At 30.3% G+C, this 19,730-nt stretch overlaps 3 protein-coding genes across 5 annotated transcripts in view; 2 read left to right on the top strand and 1 right to left on the bottom strand.

Annotated features, from left to right (window-relative positions):
* LOC129911528 (flotillin-2) overlaps positions 1 to 19,730 on the bottom strand; it is a 269,812-nt gene that overhangs the window by 52,527 nt on the left and 197,555 nt on the right. The gene's annotated exons all lie outside the window — the stretch shown is intronic.
* LOC129911539 (glucose dehydrogenase [FAD, quinone]) lies at positions 6,741 to 8,678 on the top strand. Its single transcript, XM_055989370.1, has 2 exons — positions 6,741 to 7,116; positions 7,180 to 8,678. Exons 1-2 carry the CDS (start codon positions 6,741 to 6,743, stop codon positions 8,676 to 8,678), a joined length of 1,875 nt encoding a protein of 624 aa, XP_055845345.1.
* On the top strand, positions 13,660 to 15,776 carry LOC129911520 (glucose dehydrogenase [FAD, quinone]). Its single transcript, XM_055989342.1, has 2 exons — positions 13,660 to 15,268; positions 15,324 to 15,776. The coding sequence occupies exons 1-2, from the start codon at positions 13,745 to 13,747 to the stop codon at positions 15,705 to 15,707; spliced, it is 1,908 nt and encodes a 635-aa protein (XP_055845317.1). The 5' UTR covers positions 13,660 to 13,744; the 3' UTR covers positions 15,708 to 15,776.

Raw genomic sequence — 19,730 nt, 5'->3', positions numbered from 1 at the left:
AATTCACTTTTGTACCTACTATTCACGTCAGGGTGTTTTTCGTTTTGATTACGGCAAGTTGCACATTGGGACAAATGTAAAAACAGCATTTCTCATATCTTGTAAGTGATTGAAACTACTCAAAGTAGCATAAAGACGTTTATTTCCAAATATATCTAAATCTATGAATTAAACGTGAAAACCAATTAAATGGAAAAGTTTTAGCAAGGAAATTCATTTTTATTTAATTAAAAGAGTTGAGAAACGAACTTTTTTTCAATTATAATTTTTGCCTCATTTTTAATTAATTTTAATGAAAATAATTTTTATGAAAAGTAGAACTAACAATAGCATTGATATTTAAGCATTATAATTGTTATATTGAAAAGAAAATAACAAAATTAAGAAAAAAACTTTTTATTCGGTGTCGATTTCGGAGGTATAATTTAAGTCTTCCGAGTTAAGTTCTACGGCAAAACTTAGATTTAAATCATTTGTTAATAAATATTGGTATATCTGTATGTATCTCAATCATAATTTGATATATGTGATCTTTTTGACCGGAAATTTGAGAACTGCTAAATATCAAATATAACAATATCAAATTTCCTCGTTTCTAAAATTTGGCCATTTTTGACCAAAAAAAAAACGAGATTCTATGTACTTGGCGCAAAATTGCGGCAAGTATTTTTTGAATCACAGAAACGACGAACGAAAAAGTGTTTCAAAAATACAAAATTGAGTTTTCCTATGTGTATCATGACTTGAAACTAGACTTATTTAGATCAATTTTTTCCGATCGCTTTATTTTCCACATACGAAGGCTTCTTTATACATCATTCTTTAATTGAAGAATTTTCAAAGTATAGAAATAAACTAAACCTAACAACGAAGAAAAAAATAACAAAAATAATAAAAAATTATTAAAATTATTTTTATTTTAAGTGGAGTGATTGAATATAATTCAATATAAGTTCAAGTGACCTCAACTCAACTGGGCGAAACGCTTTATAAATTTTTGGAGTTGAGGTCACTTGAACTTATATTGAACTAAACCTAACTTTCAAAATTCAATTTTAAAATATTAAACTAGTTTACGAATTAAATGTAGGTAAAAGAAATTTCTACCTCATAGACTATAAGGTTTACAAAAAAAAAAAATGTGAATTAAAGTAATTATTATTCTACAATGGTAACTTTTGGGCACGCATAAGAGGAAGTTTAAAATCCTAAGTCAGTTGTATTGCCAATTGGTTTGTCTGAATTCTTTCGATAAAATAATTAACACCTTTGTTATAAATATCACCATCTTAATAAAATCATATAAAAAGTGAAGAACAAGAATTTTTTGTCATTCTAATTGAATTGTGAGACATACATAATTCATACATACATAACTTCAGATACTGCAGCATACAAAATTTCACTTCTAGATGTTAATTGATCCCCTTATATAGCATCATCGTTTCAGTTGTCAAAAATATAAAAAAATACTTTGAAATCGATCTTATTTGAAAGTAAAAACATTTATATTTATCGACAGAGGTATAAATACGTAATTAAAATCGAATTTAAGGAAATAAGTAAAAATTGTGTATTAGACAAACACAAAAAATGTGAGTTGAAAAACACGATTTACTTTCGCTTCCTTTTTGTTGCGGGTTGCTTAATGGGCAGCGGCTACATGGTTTACTTTATGGAGTTGTGAGTTATTTGTGCTGACGTCATACGAATAAGCCAAGTTCATGGCGGAGAAAATTGAAAAAGAAAGTGAAATTTATTGTTGATGATTGTAGTGGACATTTTTTGTTTTTCGTTCATCTGTCATTGAGAGGTAATAAATGATTGTTTACAATTTTTTTTTTCAGTTGAACTTAATTCAGAATATTATCAATAGTTAATTTTTATGTTAAAAAAAACAACAATGACGAAATTCATTTAAAATTAATAAATTATACTTAATAAGTGCAATCATTAAATAATATTTTTTATATTCAACCAAAACTGGGGCGGGTGATTTGAAAAAAAAAAAAAAAAAAAATATTAGCTTAGGTCAGTAAAGTTGCTTCGCATTATTCAGCTGAACAAGTTCAATCCAGTAAGTTTAGATAAGTGCGAATTTACAAATTCATCGCGTTTTTTCAATTTTTTTTTTGGTTTTTTGAAAACCATTTTCATTAAAATTTTTGTTTAAATAAAAATATTTAGAAACTGAAATTAATTTTTTCAAGAGCTGTGGATATGAAGGTATGTTTCCCTTCAAAACTATCTGAAATCTTAAACCGTAAAATCTTTTGCAAATATATCAAATTGAGGTTTACTCAATTTTTTGCAAGTTTTAATTGAAAAATGATTGGCTTCTTGAATATGAAATAAGTAGCAAAATTGTGCCATATCGATATTGGTGAGTGAAATGTAACTAACAATAGACAATCCACAAAAGGTATGGTGTGTAATTACCACTGGTGATGACGTTGGTTCACACTTCTTAAAAAATAAGTAAGGTGTAACCGTCATGGTCTTTCACCAAAATTAAACGTTTTTTCGGTCTGTTCCACACTTCTCATGCTACGACCGGCTATATTGCAAGAAAAAACACATTTTTTTTGAGTTATTTTATTTTTGGTGCGATGGTGACTTCCGACATAGATAAATGTGATTTGTCGTCTTTGGATTATTTTAAGTGGGACCATGCAAAATTCGAGTTTATAGGACACAGGTTTTTAGCCGACCTGCTGTGCGATAATAGTCCAATGCATTTATAAAATTGTATATCGGTAGCATAGCGATGGTAATTAAAACTTTTTTTTTTTAAATCTTTTGCAATGTTTAAGCTGAATTTGTTGATTAGCTTAATGTACAAAATATAAAATCTGTTTTTATGATTCCTTTAACACTTTTATCGCAAACGCAAAACAAAAAAAAAATGCCACTGCAAGATTTTCCAGGAAGGTCACCTGAATAATATTATATGGGGGACCCAGCAGTTTGTACCGCTGCGTTGCCATATTGTTTTTTTTTCATACGATAACGAATTGGTCGAAAGCCAAATCCTGATTTTTCGATTCTTTTTGAATTTAGATAAGTTTTTTGTTTATGTTGGTTCTAGACAAAAATATGTATGTGAATTTACTATATTCTATGTTAATTTTTTTTTGTCGATAATATAAAAAAAAACTAAAGATTGTTGAAAATTTAGCATAATTAAAAATAATAAAATGTTCAATTATAGCACGTTTCTTAAGCTCACAATTATAATAATTGTTGATTATCTATAACTTTATCTATAACTTTGCCCTACATTTTTGTTTTTTAAACACATCATGATGTGGGAATACCAACTTCTTGTAAAAGTTGTTTCTGTCTTAACAAACTTTTGTTTTAGTCATATATTATACAGTATACTTAAACTAAAACATGTTATTTTTCAGTAATATTAAAAAATAAATAATGTCCAAGCCCAACGAGGTATTTTTAATGAAAATCGGTTTTTTTGAAAAAAAAAAAACAAAACGATTTGAAAATTTTATAGTAAGAGCTTTGACGATTTTAAATTTTTGTTTCACAACAAAACATTTTAAAAATATACAGTAAATGTGTTCCAAAGCCAAGAGATTAATATAAACTAAAATTCTCTAAATTAAATATATCAAAGAAAATTAAAAAAAGTAATAAAGTTTACTTATACAGAAACAACTTTTGCAAAAAGCACAAATGTTGGTATATTTCCATGATATTGTTTAAAACAAACGAGTAATACCTGTGCTAGATTAAAGCAAATATAATTAATTAAACTAAAAGTTGGGAAACTCGTAATACTGCTTGGACATATTTTGCTTCTTTTATTTAAGGAAGATTTGACCAAAAAACTCAAAGTATAGCCAAAAATTGAAATTTAAAATTCATTTAACATTTGCCAATAAGATATAGTCGCACAATGCTTGAAGTTTCGTGATAGTAATTTTATATTTCATGCGTGATCCAAAAGCGAATAGATTGACGGAAGTATCTTGCCAATATTGAAAAAAAATATATATATATGCACACCAATCACTATAGGTATTGCACCTATAGCTTGACAGAATAATATGTAACAAGTCAAGTTTGGCATTTAATATTCGTTAAGGTCTGTTTTTTTTTCTCTTTGAAAAAAAAAAAAAAAAAAAAAAATTACGAAATGTTTGGACTGCAACTGCACAGACACTACTGGATCTGCGCACAAACAGTGATGAATACAAAAGATGGTTTGACGTAATTTATTTGCAAAAATTAATTCAACGAAGGTTAAATAGGTCGTTTAATTTAGATGCTAGTTTGCTTTGTTGGCAGGGAAAGCTAAAAAGCTACTGTTTAGTTGGCGTGTAAAAGTACCAACATCTATTATCATAAATGTATATTAAATGCAAATGTCTGGATGGTTTTACTACAAGCGGATGTATGCCCATTTTTTACCCGATTATATTTTTTAACTATTTAAAGAAAAAAGATATTCAGACGATGTATATCCAGGTAGATATTCGAAAATTTAAGTACAAAACAAGAGATTAGTTTCAGTCTTACCCCGATTGTTCTTTAGTTTTACCATGTTTATTTTTAATGACCTTTTAACTTAGTTTTACCTAAATGAAATTTCTGCATTTGTGTGTTGGTGTAAAATTGTTTGAAATTTTTTTGCAGTAAATTTTCAACCCATTTTCATTAAAAAATATAAACTAATATCCATTGAAAATTGAAGACTGGCCACTAGGATTTTCGCAATAGGGTTGAAATTCGAAAAATTGCCGTGTAGTTTCCGAGAAAAGTGTGTTTACTTTTTTAAGTCACACCTTGCAGAATTGTTTAAAAATTCCTTGAAATCTTTATATTTTAGATAATCTCGGATGAAAAAATACCGAAATCGTTTCCAAAGGGATAAAAAGGGACAGAACTTCTCATAGAGAGGTGCCTAGACGTTAAGCTTTTTCGACTTTTATTTTGTAAACTTAACTGGGGTGAAATCGGCTAACGCGATAGTCGATAGTTGATAGTCAAAAAACAACAATTTTTCTCCATGATTGATCGTTTATTGACTATCAACTCTATCGACTATCGCTTTAGCCGATTTCACTCATGCTCTGAATCTATCTAATAAAATGCTTCCACCAAGATGAAAACACCGGCACACAAAAAAAAAAAGTGTCATGAACCAGAAACCAGACCTATCTTTCTATATGTTTTTGGGACCGCTGAATCCGAATTTCAAGTCCGTTTGGCCCTGTCACCCTCCAGTTTTGAGTAATATGCAAAAAACTCAAAAAAAGGTATAGTTTTTGGGATCTTTTTTACACTTTTCTCAAAACTGGAGGGTGACCGGAAAACGGACTTGAAATTCGGATTCAGCGGTCCCAAAAACATATAGAAAGATAGGTCTGGTTTCTGGTTCATACAACTTTTTTTTTTGTGTGCTAGCACTGTCGCGACATGTCGCTGTCATACCCGGCACACAAAAAAAAAAGTTTCATGTACCAGTAAGCAGACCTATCTTTCTATATGTTTTTGGGACCGCTGAATCCGATTTTCAAGTCCGTTTTGCCCGGTCACCCTTCAGTTTTGAGAAAAATGCAAAAAACTCCAAAAAAGTCATAAAAATTCAAACAAAATGCACTCACAGCTCAAAACTGGAGGGTGATGGTTGTTTTTTGTTCTGAAAAACCCTGTTTTGTTGAAGTCAAATTGTAATATTATGCGATCTAACTGCAACTTTGCGAACTTTTATACATTTTTTAAAACTCGAATAACAGGGCAACTTTTTAAAATAATAAACCATTCTCACACCGTACAAATTTTGTATGCGGTGTTGCTCTCTAATTAAAGTTAGAAATTGATTTTTTATAAAACTTGAAACTGTTAGTTAATTTGCAGCGAAATGGCGTATGGAATAAAAAATATTTTGATTAATTTATTGTTCCTTATTATTTGGCAATATTTTTATAAAAGAATTTTAAAAAACAAAAATCAATAATGGGCGCAGGAAGCAAAATACTGTTGCAAAGTAGGGATTTTTCGAAATTTCACAAGAATTGCATTAAATCGAAAACCGTAAGGATTTGGGATGAACAAGTTACCAAATTCTGAGAGCCCTTAAGTTCTCCTATCAGCATATTTTGTTTGATCCATTACTTTTGGGACACCCTGTATATCAAGTTATGCATTCGTAAAAAAAAAAGTTGAGATAGCATTTTACCAGTATTTTTTTACATTATTTTACAATTCATTGTCAAATTTATGATTGAATCCCTAAACTGTATATTTTAAATTGGTTCTATTTAATTCTTAGAATAAATGTTTATAACATTCTACATCAACTACTTTCATATTTGAAAAAAAAAAAAATATATAAAATTATTCATATTATCCTATAACTAACTCTCAAAAAAGAAAATTCATAATCAATTGACATTCCATAATTTATAGCAAATAATTATGTATATTTCTCTGACCATCAACATTGTTTAAAAAACTATCAACCATAATAAATTTTACTTGTCAACATTAGCCTTTCTAAAAAACTTTTGAATAGCAATAAACATTTTATTTTTGTTTTGTTTCAGAATCCACATTTATCAACATGTTGAACATCAAAGACACAAACCAGTTATTTTTGTTTAGAAAAAAATAGTCAAGACAACAATTAAATAGTTCCGAAAAGCTTTACAAAATTAAAATATAAACCACGCATCTTCTAGTTCACATACACAAACCATTTTTTTTAGTACATAAAAATGAGTAGTGCAATTGTTGGTGCAGCAAATGCTATAGGTGGCGCTGTAAGTGCAGCTACAAGTGCCGGTTGGTTTATTCCAATGTTAGTAGCTGCCATAGCATATTTTCAATATGAAGAAATCATGGATCCCGAGTCGAGAATTGTTCCTTCCGAAGTCATCTTGGATCATTATGATTTTATTATAATAGGGGCGGGTTCAGCGGGAGCTGTTGTTGCTAATCGATTGACAGAAGTCGAGAATTGGAATGTTCTGCTGATAGAAGCTGGTGGCGATGAAACAGAAATATCAGATGTACCTTTAATGGCTGGATACTTGCAGTTGAGTAAAATGGATTGGAAATATAAAACTGAACCATCAGGGAAAAGTTGTTTAGGTAACACTTTGATATGTGTTTTTTAAAAGCATTTGCTAATTTATTTTTTCATTCTTTGTTTAGCTATGAATAATGGTCGTTGCAATTGGCCACGAGGAAAGGTCCTTGGAGGCTCTAGTGTTCTTAATTACATGCTTTATCTTCGAGGCAGTAAAATCGACTATGACAATTGGGAAGCTGCAGGCAATCCAGGTTGGGGATATCGAGATGCCTTGTATTACTTTAAAAAATCAGAAGACAATACCAATCCTTACCTAGCGAGCACTCCATATCACTCTACTGGAGGTTATTTGACTGTAGGTGAGGCACCTTTCCACACACCATTGGCAGCATCTTTTGTAGAAGCTGGAGTTGAAATGGGTTACGAAAATCGCGACTTGAATGGAGAGAAACAAGCTGGTTTCATGATTGCTCAGGGAACAACTCGTCGTGGAAGTCGATGCAGTACGGCAAAGGCTTTTCTTAGACCAGCTGGGCTAAGACCGAATTTACACATAACGACTTTTTCACATGTTACCAGGATTATGATTGATCCTGTAACTAAAGTCGCGTTCGGAGTGGAGTTCGTGAAGGAACGCAGAATCTACCATGTTAGAGCTACAAAGGAGGTTATTTTGTCAGGAGGATCAATCAATTCTCCGCAGATTTTGATGCTCTCTGGAATTGGACAGAGGAAAGAACTTGCAAAGCATCGAATTCCAGTCATAAAAGAGCTAAGTGTTGGAGAAAACATGCAGGATCACATTGGATTAGGTGGATTGACATTTTTGGTCAACCAACCTGTGTCGATAGTTGAAAGTCGATTCCATTCTGTATCAACGGTTTTGCAATATGCTGTATTTGGTCAAGGCCCACTCACAATTTTAGGAGGCGTTGAAGGACTGGCATTTGTCAATACGAAATATGCAAATAAATCTCTCGATTGGCCCGATATTGAGTTTCATTTTGTATCAGGTTCAACAAATTCCGATGGAGGATCTCAGCTACGAAAGGCTCACGGACTTACAGATAAATTTTACGGTACAGTTTTTGAAAAAATCAATAACTTTGATGCTTGGAGTATAATTCCAATGTTATTGCGACCCCGTAGTACGGGTTCAATAAAACTTCGAAGTGGTAATCCTTTTGATTATCCCTACATCTATCCAAACTATTTATCTGATGATTTTGATACAAAAACATTGGTCGAAGGTGTTAAGATTGCGGTGGCTTTATCAAGAACAAAGTCCATGCAAAGATTTGGTTCAAAGATATCAGCCATCAAATGGCCAGGTTGTCTGCATATACAAATGTTTACAGATGAATATTGGGAATGTATGATTCGACAGTACACAGTTACCATCTATCATCCGGTGGGAACTTGCAAGATGGGTCCATATTGGGATCCAGATGCTGTTGTAGATCCTCAATTGAGAGTATACGGTATTAGAGGATTGCGAGTCATCGATGCAAGTATAATGCCAAAATTAGTAAGTGCGAATACGAATGCACCGACTATTATGATTGCGGAAAAGGGTTCAGATATGATTAAGGAATTTTGGATAAAGAATTCTGTTATTTAAATACAAATATGAATGCTAGATTTTTATGATAATTTATGGTAAATTTGATATTATTGAAGTGATGAATTTATGTATTTATTTCATTCGGTAGCTTCAAAACTTTTGATAACTAAAATTTCCTTACGTGAGTGTGTGTTTTTCTATGTATTATGTATTAAGTGTATTCTAATGATAAGTAAAACATTTAAGAATAGAGACTATTATGTGTAGATATATTTAATAAATAAGTAGACTACGATAACAATATAATAAAAAACAAAACAAAAATATGGAACTTGTTTTTTAACTTTTGGGCGGAATTTCTTAAATTGTTAGAAGGATTTATCTTGGGAAGAAACACTTTATAGAGTAACCAATGATGTGTTCTATGGGGCCATTTGTAAATTTGGATATTCCTACTTACCACACAAAAAATAATTATTTTAATCCATTAGACTGTTACTAAACTGAAACTTATGATAAGATTATTCTATGAATGCCAACCAGTAAAATTAAGTCATAATTTTACATACGTTAAAGTCGAAATCAGTCAAGTTTAGAAGGTTTTAGCGGACATACATTCGAACACAGAGAAAATTGACAGGAATAACTGATACTCAAAATTTATAGTTTTTTAATCTAAATAAATGTTATTTTATAGTGGAGTAACTAAAGCTCAAAAATTGGCAATATTAGGGAACCCGGCCGAACAGCTTAGATTTTGATGATATTTTTTTTCAAACGTCGGTAATTAAAAATACTTTAAAGTCTATAAATTAAAAATTGCCGGTGTTGCCGTTTTGATTTTTTAAATTTAATTGAAGATTTTTGTGAACAAAAACAAATTTTTTTCAAAAATTTTTCTTAAATTTCATAAATTAATTGATGCCAAAAGATTGTCTAGGAAATTCAAGGAAAAAAAATATATGGGAGTGAGGGACAATCTTCCATAGTTCAAGCGATAGATGCAATTTTCTTATTAATTGACTTCAAACACAAAAAAAAATATTTGAACACAACGGCAACACCTACAATATTCAAATATACATTTTTTAAAAGCTAGAAGCTTAGTCATATATGTAAAATTAAAATTAAGTTAATTGAATGAACGGCTTTTGAAAGAATGGTAATTGAACTCAGATTTTTGAAAAAAAAAATTATTGAAAAAATTTTAACATGTCGTTTTTTAAACTTGGTCGTAATATAAAATGCATTTATTTTCAATTTTTTTTGGCCGCATTTATTATGATTTCAAATTATAAAAGGAAATGTCAATATGTATTACGGTTTATGAAAAAAATTAAAAAGTATTTCATTTTCGAAGAACTTTTTTTAATAAAAGTTTTGAAAAAAAAATTTAACTTATTTTTTTTTTAAAGTTCAACATCTAAACATAAAATTATTTTTTATTCATTTAATAACCCTTACTGTTGAAAGTTAAATAGCAAAAATTTAAAGTTCCTATTTACCACAGTCTTTGAGAAAATTAATTATTTCAATGCAAAAATTCAGTTTTAATAAAAAAAAAACCATTGAAATTGAAGTAATTTTTCATTTTTTTTTTCAAAAGTGTGATATATTTTACCTTTTTTGCTTCGAAATTCAACTTTTCAATATTTATGGCCAAAAATTTTTTTTAAATAAATTCATATTTTATTAGAAATAGTTTGGAAAAAAGTCATTTTAAATTTTTCTAATATAATTTTTTTTTTTTAATTCTGAGTTTGAGGACCATTTTTTCAAAAAGTCTTGATCAAATTTAGTGGATTTAAATTTAAGAGATAAGAATGAGCTTCTGGCTTTTTAAAAATGTATTTTAAAATATTGTAGGTGTTGCCGTTGTTTTCAAAATATTTTTTTTGTGTTTGAGGTCAGAATGTTAGAAAATTGCATTTATCGCTTAAACGATGGAAGATTGTTCCTTACTGCCTTCTATATATTTTCCTTAAATTACCTAGAGAATCTTTTGCTATCATTTGTTTTATGAAATTTAAGCAAAAAAAATGGTTTTGTTAAAAAAAATTTAATTTTAATTTTAAAAAACAATACGGCAACACCGGCAATTTTTTATCTATAGACTTTAAAGTATTTTTAATTACCTACGTTTGAAAAAAAAAATCGTCAAAATCAGAGCTGTTCGGCCGGGTTCCCTAATAATTTGCTTTAGTTACTCTACTATTAGTTATTTACATCATTGATTTTTTGATTTTCTGGTTTATTTTTTTCATTTTAAAAAACTCTCTTCCTTCAGAGCAATTCGCACGTGTCCCACCCTGTGTGAATGACGTGCCACAATTGTTACCTTTATTACTCACTTTTTTTTATAAAGACAATCTTTTTCTATTACTCCACTTTTTATTATTGAAGGTTGTGTACTTAGTCAAAAGATTTGAACAAAAATTTCAAATATATTCACAAAGATTCTATAAGCAGATACCCAACCTCAAGATCGCTTCTTTTTATCTCCCACCCGTGACAGTAGAAAATATCCTGTCAAATTGACATTAATTTTCTTTATTTATAGAGATAATCAAGAATCAGGGGAGTTTAAGGAAAATTTTATCACGGTACCCACCATCTTAGGCGTGCTCGAAGTAAAAACAAATTGCAGTTTTGATATGGGCCAATGCTCAAACAACTTTTACAAATCTTTTAACTAAATTATTGTTGGACAAAATTCAGCATTGACTGGTTTTATTGTTAAAAGACCTCGACTTCGAAAAAGTTGGCAATGTTTGAAAAGTAATATTTTAAAAGCTGTAATGGCCATCAAAGTTGGTATGCTCAAATTTTTTAACAGTTTTTAGATTTTAAAGCCCTGACATAACGTTTTTCCAAAAAACTAGTTTAGAAGAGATACAATTAACTATTTCGTTTAACAGTTGACATTGAAAACATAGGATATTCCTTTGGTCATGCTATCAAAAACTAATCTCTGAGTTAAACATTAATACTATCCACTAGCTGCCGAGCCCTTTTGATCTTAAACGTATAGAGATAGTCCATACATCAATACAGAGGTACTTCAAAGATATAATGACACCAAATACGCTACAAATAGATCGATAACGTTACAAAAAATACTCCAATGTAACATCTCCCGCAACACTCGTGATAGTTTTAAATTCAGTAATTAATGAATGCAAAAGATAGACTGAGAAAGAGTTTGCAAACATAAGAAACAAAAGTTTAAAGAAGTTTCTTACAAAAAATATTTGAAAACTAAGAGTTGAGCAAACGTTTAAGGTTTAAGAATTAAAGTTTTTTATAAGGCCTTAGGTGACAGTTTTTCGAGAAATACTCATTTCGATTGAGGTCAGGGCTTTTAGATGACCACAGTAAAGTTTATTTTCAATTCTTTAAACCACCACTCTAGGTGCTGGAAAAAAGTTATTTTTCTTAGGCTTTTCTATTTAATTGAAAGAAAGTTGACGACAAAAAACAAAAAAATTTTACATAATGGCATCACAGGGCCTTTAAAAACGCGCAGCATAACATAACTAATTTGAATATTTTCACTTGAATTTTGACACAAATTTTGAAAACATTATTCCGCATCGAAATACACATTTTTTGAAATTAAGGGTGCTATTTTTGAGTAGGTACACCAACTAGTAACTTCAAATGCGTGCCAACTCCCGTAATTATAAATTTGTAACAAATTTCAAGTGAAAAATATTCAAAACTTGCTTGATAAATGCCTTATAGCTGCTTGCTTTTAAACTACCTTTTACAAAGGCGTTTACATCAGGGCCTTCGTTATTTTTGAATCAAGTTCCTAATTGGAAAAACTGTTTCTAAATAATAAAAAAAATCCCCTAATTTTTCAGATTTTTATTTTGACGCAAGATGGCGCCTCAAGAGGGTTAAAGTTTTTTCTCATTTGAAATAGGTATATGTTGACTTATTAGGCCATTTTTGAAAGATATGTAAAAATTTTTGATGAGGTTCTATTTTATATTAAACACCCTTTTCAAAAAGGTACAAACCATTTTCTAGGATTTAGTCAGGATATGCAAGTCTTTTTTGGGTTTTATTTTATTTTTCATGCTATTCATATGCTTGTTTTAATAAAACATGCTTGGTTTAATAAACCCAAAAAAGACATACATGTCCTAACTAAGCCCCTAGTCCTAGAAAAATGGTTTATACCTTTTTGAAAAGGTTATATCTAAAAAAGTGGCGTAGTAAGTCAATATATATGTACCTATTTTAAATGAGAAAAAAAAACTTTAACCCTCTTGGGGCGCCATCTAGGAAAAAAAAACAGTTTTTCCACTTAGGAACTTGATTCCCGAAAAAAACCTAAATAACGAACGCCCTATTGTACATAGATAGGTACTTAATATAGAGACGACATTTCATAATATTTTTTTGTACAGATTGTTGCAGTTAGATACACTTAAATTCCTGCTTAATAATAAGAGGGCTTCGTTAACACATTTCTTTCAAAAAAAAATCCTAAAAATGCACTTTTATTTGAGCATATGCCTAGAGTGACATAACCCCCTTAAAATATGTCTCAAGTTGCCATTATTTGCTGTATTAATTTGTCTCTATTTAACAATATCTATCTACTTGGTCCTTAATTTGATTTATCAAAGGCAAACATTTTTCTCACAAAATAATATGATACAAATGCCCCATTATAAATTTAACGGAATCTTATCAAAACAAATACATAAACTGCAATTTAAAAGTATTTATTTCCTTAAATTCTCTTATGTCTCTTTTATAATTTTATTTGGTGTCATATTCATAAATCAAACCAATTTCGTATCTTTCCTGTGAATCGGTGTACAAATTATAATGAAAAAAAAAAACTTCAAACTGACGTCAAATAAATTGCATTTCAATTTCTTCAGCATAAATAAATAAAAAAAAAAAAAAAATGATGACCAAAGTCAATCGTTATGACATAAAAAAAAATAAATGCAATATGTTTTATTGCAGTAAAATCAAGTGTCAGCATAATATACTTTCAACTCAATTAAACCCAAATGACCATCAGTAATGTTTTAATCGTAATCGGAATAGGATCAAAAAATAATTATCTAAACCTTTACCTTGACAAAAAAATAACGAAAATGGTCAGCCTCGATGGTATGATGACCATCATGCGGATGGCCTTGACCGCCGCCCCCAGTTTAACAATATTGGTCTTACTTCGGGAAAGTATCATCCAACATCGTCCGGATATTCTTGATGTCGATAATCGAGTTCGACCAATTGATATTGACGAAATGCGCAGCGAGTATGATTTTGTTATAATCGGTGGCGGTTCGGCGGGTTGTGCGTTGGCATCGAGATTATCAGAAAATCCCGCGTTCAGTGTTCTGCTAATGGAAGCGGGACCAGATGAACCACTTTTAACCGATTTGCCGCAATTATTTCCACTTTTTCAGCGTGGTCCCTTCGATTGGGCGTACACAACAGAACCTTCAGATGAGTATTGTCTGGGTATGATAAATCAACGTTGTCGTTGGCCAAGAGGCAGGGTTCTGGGCGGATCGAGTGTACTCAATGCAATGATGTACATTCGAGGAAACCGCAAGGATTACGACCAGTGGGCTAGTTTGGGCAATCCCGGATGGAATTACGATAATATTTTGCATTATTTCAAAAAAATGGAAGACGTCCGAGATCCAAAATTGAGAGGAAGCCCGTATCATGGTGTCGGAGGACCCATATCCGTGGAGCATTATCGATTCCGATCACCATTGGCTGATGTCTTTATGCATGCTTTGGGGGAGATGAACATGATAAATCCGTATGGGGATTTTAATGGCAAGAGTCAGCTAGGTTTCACCTATCCCCATGGAACTTTGCGAAATGGATTACGATGCAGTGCAAATAAGGGCTACATTCGACCTGTTTGGCATCGAAGTAATCTTCATGTTCTAATGAATGCCTTCGTCCATAAAATAAATATCAATCCTGAGACGAAGGTGGCTGAAAGTGTGACATTCGAATTTGATGATGATGGCAAAATGAGATTTGTCAAAGCTCGAAAAGAGGTTATCTTGTCGGCTGGAGCTATCGCCAGTCCGCAGATGTTGATGCTGTCTGGAATTGGACCTGCTGAGCAGTTGGAAGAATTTGATATTGATGTGATTTATGATTCTCAAGGAGTTGGTTCAAATCTGCAGGATCATGTTGCTGCTTCAGGTGTTTCGTATACAATAGACAATAAAGTCACCGGGCACAAGCTTTCTCAACTCATTCCACAGCTAATGACTACACGAAACGTTCAGACATTTGTGGATAAGAAAGATGGTTATTTCTATGCATCGCCAATTTGTGAGATAATGGGCTATATGAATACGAAATATCAGGATCCTAAAGAGGATTGGCCAGATATTCAGATGTTTTTGGGATCATATGGATACACTTCGGATGGAGGTATGATTGGACGACTGGGTTCTGGAATAAGTTTTGAGAATTTTGCTGATGTTTTTGAGCCAATTTTGTACGAAGATTCGTACATGATTATGCCCCTGCTTATGAGACCAAAAAGTAGAGGACGTCTATTTCTGCAGTCAAACAAAGCTCGAATTCATCCAAAGATTTTTGCCAATTACTTTCAACATCCTGAGGATTTGGCTAGAATTGTAAGTACAATTTTATTTGTTATCATAAAATTATGTCTATCAAAACTGATTTTAGGTAGAGGCTTCAAAATTTATGCACAGTATATCGCATACGAGGATAATGAAACATTTAAATGCGACTTTGAATTTATACTCGTGGCGTAACTGTCCAGATGAAGAATATCTTAGCGATGGATTTTGGGCGTGTATGGCTAGATTTTATTCACAAACAATTTATCATCCAGTGGGAACATGTAAGATGGGTCCTAGAAATGATCCCTATGCTGTGGTTGATCCGAGACTAAGGGTTTATGGAGTGAAAGGCTTGAGGGTTGTGGATGCAAGTATAATGCCAAGAATACCATCGGGTAATACAAATGCACCAACTATGATGATTGCTGAGAAAGCTGCTGACATGATAAAAGAAGAACATGCGCATTATGGTAATGGGTATTATTAGAGGATCGAATTTTTATATAAAAAACACTTCAGTGATCTTAAAAAAATATTTTAGTTATTAAAAATTAAATTTTGGTTTAAGTTAAATAAAAAAAAAAAATAGATTTGTTTAAATGATTTGCAAGTTTATTTGGTTTTTGTTACATGTTTAATCTTTTTTGAATTAAATATGAAGACAAAGTCTGTGACCAGCTCGTGAAGAATTTTTGTTCGCATCGATACGAGAATTCTGATTTTGTCTACAGTGGTCGAAAAAAAAGGAAATTCTTGTAATGGATAACTTTTAATATTCGTCGAATTTTGCTTTATTTTAAACCTCAACTTCAAATGAATGATTACACATTTGTCAATGTTTTATAGCTAAAAATAAGCTGTGCTAACTTGGCCTCAATAAGTGTCAATTTTTTTCTAAACGATGAAATGTTCATCGTTTAAAAAAATAAATATTTTTTTTCTAATTCATTTTTTTTTTTTTATTTGCAATAAATATATTTTTTTTATTTGTAACGGAATACAAATGCATTTAAAAAAATGATGTTTTACAACATTGGTGTACACTAGGGTCGCTCTAATCCGGGTCATACAGTTGGATATTCGCCATCCGGTTGGGAACAATTTCCCTAATTTAATAGAATTTTATTTGACTTCCTTCCTCTCCAAGATTTAACGTGAAATTTGATGTCAAACATTTCCTTTGATTTTTATAGGTAATTTTATATGGGGTATGTATTCCATTAGACTCACGGCTTGTAGGATTATATCGGGAGACTAAGCAGTTGAAATAAAAATCTGATGTAGATAACTAAGATCATTAGTTAATCCTTTGAAAATTGTCAAAAAGTACATTTCACTCTTACAAACGTCGGAAATGAAGTATAACTTCAAAAAGATCATCAAAATCGTAGCTGTTCGGTCGGGTTCCCTAATGTTCTCATTTTTAAGCTTAAGTTAGGTAAAAAGTAAAAAAAATCTTTAATGAAATATGTAAAACTGAAATAGTTTAAAATCCCTTGCAAACTTTAGTTGTGTTTACTTTTACCATTTTATATCTCTACTGTCATCGCATACCTGAAATAAAAAAGAAAAAAAAAAATTAATAAATACATAATATAAAATGGGAATTTTTATTTGAAAATACATACTAGTTTTTATTTCATATACATATACAATATAGAATATTTTTCGTTAGGAATAAGATTTTCAATATTGCAGACGTGGACACTAAGCAGAAATAACATAAAACCACAAAAGTACCATTTTGTCATGTGTGATTGTTATGCAAATCGCAAATTAAGTTCTAAGAAAAAAAAAAATTTGTACAAGAATACAAACAAATTATTTTTAATTCCACCCCCATCTAAATGAACTTTAATGACCCAGTAAACATAAGAACTCTTAAAATATTCAAGGTTCTGTTATAAGAAACACGTTGTTTAATTAATTATTTGTATGTAAGTCATTTTTGGTTTAATATTAATTCGTTTAAACAAATGAATCATAAAAGTGAAATCACATTACAAAGCTAACTTTAGTAAACCAGCTTTAAATCAACAGAAAATAAAACCATTCAAGTGGAAATATAAAAAATAAGAAATAATTCTATATTTTAAAATTAAAGAAATGAATCAGTTGATTTAGTTGAGTTTGTATATTGTTTTACTAAAGGCAGCAAGAGATTTGTGGTGTTTTATATTATTTTATAGAATGTAAGTTTTTTGGAAAAGTGAAGTAAATAATCAAGTTGAAAATCAAAAATTTAAGTTAACCGCAGTAAGAGATCAAATTGAAATTACACACATAATGCACCTATATTAAATATTTATATATCTTCTAGATTAACACATTTTGCCATTGTTTTGGTAGTGCTGAAATTTCTATTTTATTTGAAAAAAAAGCTTTGAAACTTCATAAAAAATTCCCATCAAATGTGGATTTAAGATTTAAGTGATCGCAAAAGTTTTGATAAAATGATAAAAAATGCCAAAATGCTTCAGAATATGAAATACTTAAATCAAATTAGTTGGACACTTAATTTTATTATTCAAGAAGAATTGTGTCTTAAAAAAATTGATTTTTTTTTATGTGGATCACTTAATTTGATTTGGGGTTCGAAAAATAATTTCGGTGAAACTTAACAATAGATTGTCAGAGAAGGATATAATTTTACGAATTTTGTTTATAGATATAATACTGTCAAATTATAGTGAATTTTTAACAATGCCTTAAAGGATTTCTTGATGAACTTATACCATCATAGATTTAGTTAGTAAGTTTAGTTTTATCGACCTCAAAATTTTAATTCTATTCACATTTTTAAGTTTACCTTAAGTCTTAAATTGGCTTGGCCGATGGCCGTCTACCAGACTGACATTTACACTTTAATTTTTACAGAAATATCTTACTAAAGAAAAAACTAATAAAGTGCTTTCAAAAATGTAATATTAGAGTTTTTTAAACAATTTTGTATACTTTAAAAAACTTTCGTTGATACAAGTTCTGTATCGCAAAGCATTCAGACAATATTGGTATAAAAGTTCCCAACCGCGTTCTTCATTTATCAGTTTTATGGTTTCTTCTAAACTGAGTATATCAACTCCAAAGTATCTCTTGTGAAATTCTTTAAAAATTAGACAAACTCCAAGAAAATGAAACACGTCTTCACGTTCTCTTCGATTGCATAAACCGCAAAATATACGAAAGTCAGGATCGGGATATACATAGAAAGATTGGGACGTATACCATCATTAAAATCAAAGGTTAATTTGATAAACGAAATTAAATTGGTAATTTCTAACTTTTCTGTACACCACCGTTTAAATAATTTTTCACACAATTAAGTCATTTTTGTGGATATTATAATAAACAGTGTGTTTTATTTTGTAAATATTCCATAGAAAAATTCTTGATTAAAAGGTAATCGAGTCGAACAAACCAGTCCTTAGTGTCTAATATAAGGGTTTATGGGAAATATCTGAAATTTGAACTTAGTTGAGGTTTTACCACCCCTAAACATTTGGTATAGGTATACTGATTTAAACCTCGTCAACACTAACAAAAAGGAAGGTGCACACATCCAAAAGAAATAGACTAATGCGGGAATTTTAATTTTTCCAATGCTAAGTGTACGGAGAAGAAAAAACAATGAAATCACTTAACTCACTGACTTTTTAAATCATAAAAAAAACATTACTAAATATTAAGAAGAAAACAATAAAAAAAATCTATCATTAATTAAATAATGAAGCTGTTTTAAATTTTTGTTTTCAAATTTAATATTTTCAAGCAACCAAAAATTATTATTGAAATCTGTAAGCAAGCTGTGATAAAAATCTCACTCTTGTTTATTGTTTTTGGAACTCATTTTGTGACACCATGCCAGTGGGCCAAAATTTATTGATTTTGTAATCTACTAATTAGTTTTTCTTTTCATAAAAACTGATTAAGTGAGAAAAAATAGCCAAATAATGCACAGTAATTTGTTTTAATTAATTTATTATATCAGTTACCTGAAGAAGAGTAATAGACAGTTACCTACAAAATAAGCTTGCATCAAAAAGCTTCATTGTGGGTTATTTAATTGGTTGCTGTCTAAGGTGGTGTGAAAGCTTTAAAAGTATTGCTTTCAAAAGCAAAAAATATTGTTAATGTAGTTAACTCTGATTCATAATTTTTTGTTCGGTTCTAATTTCAAATGATACACTTGCACCGATATTCTTTAATGCACTATTTTTGCACATGGATTTTAGGTAATAACTGCATTCTACCTTGGAAGACAGACTAATTTGAGTTATTTTTGTTCTTTTCCTTAAAAATATAAAAAAAAAAAAACAAACATCAGTTTAAAAGTAAACTAGAAGTAGTGGTGCCAAGATGTCAGAGACATTAACATGTTCAGATCAGTCTTTGGGAATAGGCAGCTCACTAGTATCCAATTTATTCCAAACCTTGCTAACAGCTCAATGTTTGATATCTGCTCCTGATTTGTGGCCTAAAGATTATAGAAATGATCTTCTAAACCAAGGAC

The sequence above is a fragment of the Episyrphus balteatus genome, chromosome 2 (genome assembly GCF_945859705.1).
Source record: "Episyrphus balteatus chromosome 2, idEpiBalt1.1, whole genome shotgun sequence".
NCBI classification, from domain to species: Eukaryota; Metazoa; Arthropoda; class Insecta; order Diptera; family Syrphidae; genus Episyrphus; species Episyrphus balteatus.
The sequence above is the reverse complement of the archived record's forward strand: the minus strand, read 5'-3'. Positions and strand labels throughout refer to the sequence as shown.